The sequence below is a fragment of the Lepidochelys olivacea genome (genome assembly GCF_965140295.1).
Source record: "Lepidochelys olivacea isolate rLepOli2 genome assembly, chromosome: 1".
Taxonomy (NCBI): Eukaryota; Metazoa; Chordata; order Testudines; family Cheloniidae; genus Lepidochelys; species Lepidochelys olivacea.
Window position 1 is genome coordinate 15,507,429 of NC_140411.1, and position 3,751 is coordinate 15,511,179.

Here is a 3,751-nt window from a genome sequence, read left to right on the forward strand (position 1 = left end):
GCTCCACAATATCTGTGAGAGTAAGGGGGAGACGTTTATGGCGGGGTGGGAGGTTGAGGCAAATCGCCTAGCTGCTGGTTACGCGCAGCCAGACACCAGGGCGGTTAGAAGAGCACAGGAGGGCGCGGTACGCATCAGAGAAGCTTTGAAAACCAGTTTCATGACTGGCCAGGCTACGGTATGAAAGTTCTGTTTGTTTCTCCTTGATGAAACCCCCCGCCCCTTGGTTCACTCTACTTCCCTGTAAGCTAACCACCCTCCCCTCTTCCCTTTAATCATTGCTTGCAGAGGCAATAAAGTCATTGCTGCTTCACAGTCATGCATTCTTTATTCATTCATCACACAAATAGGGAGATGACTACCAAGGTATCCCAGGAGGGGTGGTGGAGGAGGGAAGGAAAATGCCACACAGCACTTTAAGCACAGCACTTTAAAAGTTGACAACTTTAAAATTTATTGAATGATAGCCTTGTTTTTTTTGGGCAATCCTCTGTGGTGGAGTGGCTGGTTGGCCGGAGGCCCCCCCACCGCGTTCTTGGGCGTCTGGGTGTGGAGGCTATGGAACTTGGGGAGGAGGGCGGTTGGTTACAGAGGGGCAGCAGTGGCAGTCTGTGCTCCAGCTGCCTTTGCTGCAGCTCAACCATACACTGGAGCATACTGGTTTGGTCCTGCAGCAGCCTCAGCATTGAATCCTGCCTCCTCTCATCATGCTGCCGCCACATTTGAGCTTCAGCCCTGTCTTCAGCCCGCCACTTACTCTCTTCAGCCCGCCACTTACTCTCTTCAGCCCGCCACCTCTCCTCCCGGTCATTTTGTGCTTTCCTGCACTCTGACATTATTTGCCTCCACGCATTTGTCTGTGCTCTGTCAGTGTGGGAGGACAGCATGAGCTCGGAGAACATTTCATCGCGAGTGCGTTTTTTTTTCTTTCTAAGCTTCACTAGCCTCTGGGAAGGAGAAGATCCTGTGATCATTGAAACACATGCAGCTGGTGGAGAAAAAAAAAGGGACAGCGGTATTTAAAAAGACACATTTTATAAAACAGTGGCTACACTCTTTCAGGGTAAACCTTGCTGTTAACATTACATACATAGCACATGTGCTTTCGTTACAAGGTCACATTTTGCCTCCTCCCACCACGTGACTACCCCCTCAACCTTCCCCCCTCCCTGTGGCTAACAGCGGGGAACATTTCTGTTTAGCCACAGGCAAACAGCCCAGCAGGAATGGGCTCCTCTGAGTGTCCCCTGAAGAAAAGCACTCTATTTCAACCAGGTGACCATGAATTATATCTCACTCTCCTGAGGATAACACAGAGAGATAAAGAACGGATTTTGGTTGAATGCCAGCAAACATACACTGCAATGCTTTGTTCTACAGTGATTCCCGAGTACGTGTTACTGGCCTGGAGTGGTAAAGTGTCCTACCATGAAAGACGAAATAAGGCTGCCCTCCCCAGAAACCTTTTGCAAAGGCTTTAGGACTACATCTAGGAGAACCGCAAATGCCAGGGCAAAGTAATCCTTTCACATGCTTGCTTTTAAACCATGTATAGCATTTTAAAAGGTACACTCACCAGAGGTCCCTTCTCCGCCTGCTGGGTCCAGGAGGCAGCCTTGGGTGGGTTCGGGGGGTACTGGCTCCAGGTCTAGGGTGAGAAACAGTTCCTGGCTGTCGGGAAAACCGGTTTCTCCGCTTGCTTGCTGTGAGCTATCTACAACCTCCTCCTCATCATCATCTTCTTCGTCCCCAAAACCTACTTCCGTACTGCCTCCATCTCCATTGAAGGAGTCAAACAACACGGCTGGGGTAGTGGTGGCTGAACCCCCTAAAATGGCATGCAGCTCATCATAGAAGCGGCATGTTTGGGGCTCTGACCCAGAGCGGCTATTCGCCTCTCTGGTTTTCTGGTAGGCTTGCCTCAGCTCCTTCAGTTTCACGCGGCACTGCTTCGGGTCCCTGTTATGGCCTCTGTCCTTCATGCCCTGGGAGATTTTCACAAAGGTTTTGGCATTTCGAAAACTGGAACGGAGTTCTGATAGCATGGATTCCTCTCCCCATACAGCGATCAGATCCCATACCTCCCGTTTGGTCCATGCTGGAGCTCTTTTGCGATTCTGGGACTCCATCATGGTCACCTGTGCTGATGAGCTCTGCATGGTCACCTGCAGCTTGCCACGCTGGCCAAACAGGAAATGAGATTCAAAAGTTCGCGGTTCTTTTCCTGTCTACCTGGCCAGTGCATCTGAGTTGAGAGTGCTGTCCAGAGCGGTCAGAATGGAGCACTCTGGGATAGCTCCCGGAGGCCAATACCATCGAATTGTGTCCACAGTACCCCAAATTCGAGCCGGCAACGTCGATTTAGGCGCTAATCCACTTGTCAGGGGTGGAGTAAGGAAATCGATTTTAAGAGCCCTTTAAGTCAAAATAAAGGGCTTCATTGTGTGGACGGGTGCAGGTTTAAATCGATTTAACGCTGCTAAATTCGACCTAAAGTCCTAGTGTAGACCAGGGCTATGTGTAATATGGGGAGTGGGCTAACCTTCAATACCTTTGCCTCCAGGGACTGTTAGTGTGCAATTTTGAGAACAATTTCTCCCATTAACAAGTCTGGTTTTACAACGTATTGCATCCATTCATATTGATAAGTGTCAAACAATGATCTCTTTCTTTGTTTTAACAAATGCATCAAACCCTTAATATTTCCCAATATGACCCAGAACATTTTGTGTTCCAGAGTTGCTAGGGCAAGTATCTGCATTTCAGTGCATCCCATAGCTATGGCTGTGTAGTTTCCTATTTCTAAATTTTTTTTCTTATGCATAAGCCATGTGGTAGTATTAAGCCATTGCCAAAGATTCCATCGGGGCTTTTAGGTTATCCAGACCAATTTGGACCAAGTCTACATTGGCATGTACTTGTTTTTGTATCAGGCTGTCCTGTAGATGGGACAGAGAACTTAATTTATTTTTAATTACCTGCAGGTCTTTAGTATTTTTGTTTTAAACACACAACAATGTTAGCAACAAGACAAAACACAAGACAAAACATAGAACACAAAACACAATTTCTAGTGTGACAATAGATTCATGGTATTGGGTTGCTTTGCAGCTAGCATCAGCTTTTTCTGGTTTTCTGAAAGACAAAAAGAACATGTTTCTACCCCTTTTGGGGTGGCAGATTATTGCTTAAAATATTTCTTTTACAAATACCCTTGCTGATTGCAGGCAAAACAGAGGAATTGCCCCCACATTTTCCTGTTTTTGTTCTATAGGCAGGCCAGGTTTCAATGGCTTTTATCTTTTAAGGGTTATGGGGAAATTATCCCACTGTTTAGTCATCAAATCCCTGAGTTTTCCTTCTTATACAGCAGAGCAAGTTTATAATGTTTTTCCTGCTGTGTTAAGCTTTAAGTTTTATTTACAGGTAATAACTGAGAAGCATCATTACCATACGACCTTAAAGGGTTTTTCCAAAAATCATACACACCATACAGTTACAGGGATACTTATTATCATTAAATTTATTAAAATTATCTTGTTATCCCATGCCTTTTGTTTAGACAATTTGTTTGCTGACCGGGTGTGTCCTTTATCTGCAGCTCCTTTGTGCTGCTAGTTCTTTCCTTCCTTTATCATTTAGGTCATTTGCATTTTCACAGACGCTTCCTGCTTTTGGATTTAAAGCCATCAGCAGCTCAGAGACTCGATCTTAAAAGGAAAGGAGTAGTTGTGGCACCTTAGAGACTAAC

At 46.0% G+C, this 3,751-nt stretch overlaps 1 protein-coding gene across 1 annotated transcript; it reads right to left on the reverse strand.

Annotated features, from left to right (window-relative positions):
- Positions 1 to 282: 282 nt before the first annotated feature.
- LOC311514866 (uncharacterized protein) lies at positions 283 to 2,048 on the reverse strand. The gene is made up of 2 exons (XM_084617578.1): positions 1,577 to 2,048; positions 283 to 988 (listed from the first exon to the last, which is right to left on the reverse strand). Exons 1-2 carry the CDS (start codon positions 2,043 to 2,045, stop codon positions 447 to 449), a joined length of 1,011 nt encoding a protein of 336 aa, XP_084473704.1. The 5' UTR covers positions 2,046 to 2,048; the 3' UTR covers positions 283 to 446.
- Positions 2,049 to 3,751: the final 1,703 nt, after the last annotated feature.

Excerpts from the sequence above, each read along its gene's own strand:
- LOC311514866 (XM_084617578.1), bottom strand. The coding sequence starts at position 2,045 with ATGCTATCAGAACTCCGTTCCAGTTTTCGAAATGCCAAAACCTTTGTG. Across the intron at positions 989-1,576 it reads AGGCGGAGAAGGGACCTCTG|CTGCATGTGTTTCAATGATC; the intron begins GTGAGTGTACCT and ends TTTCTCCACCAG.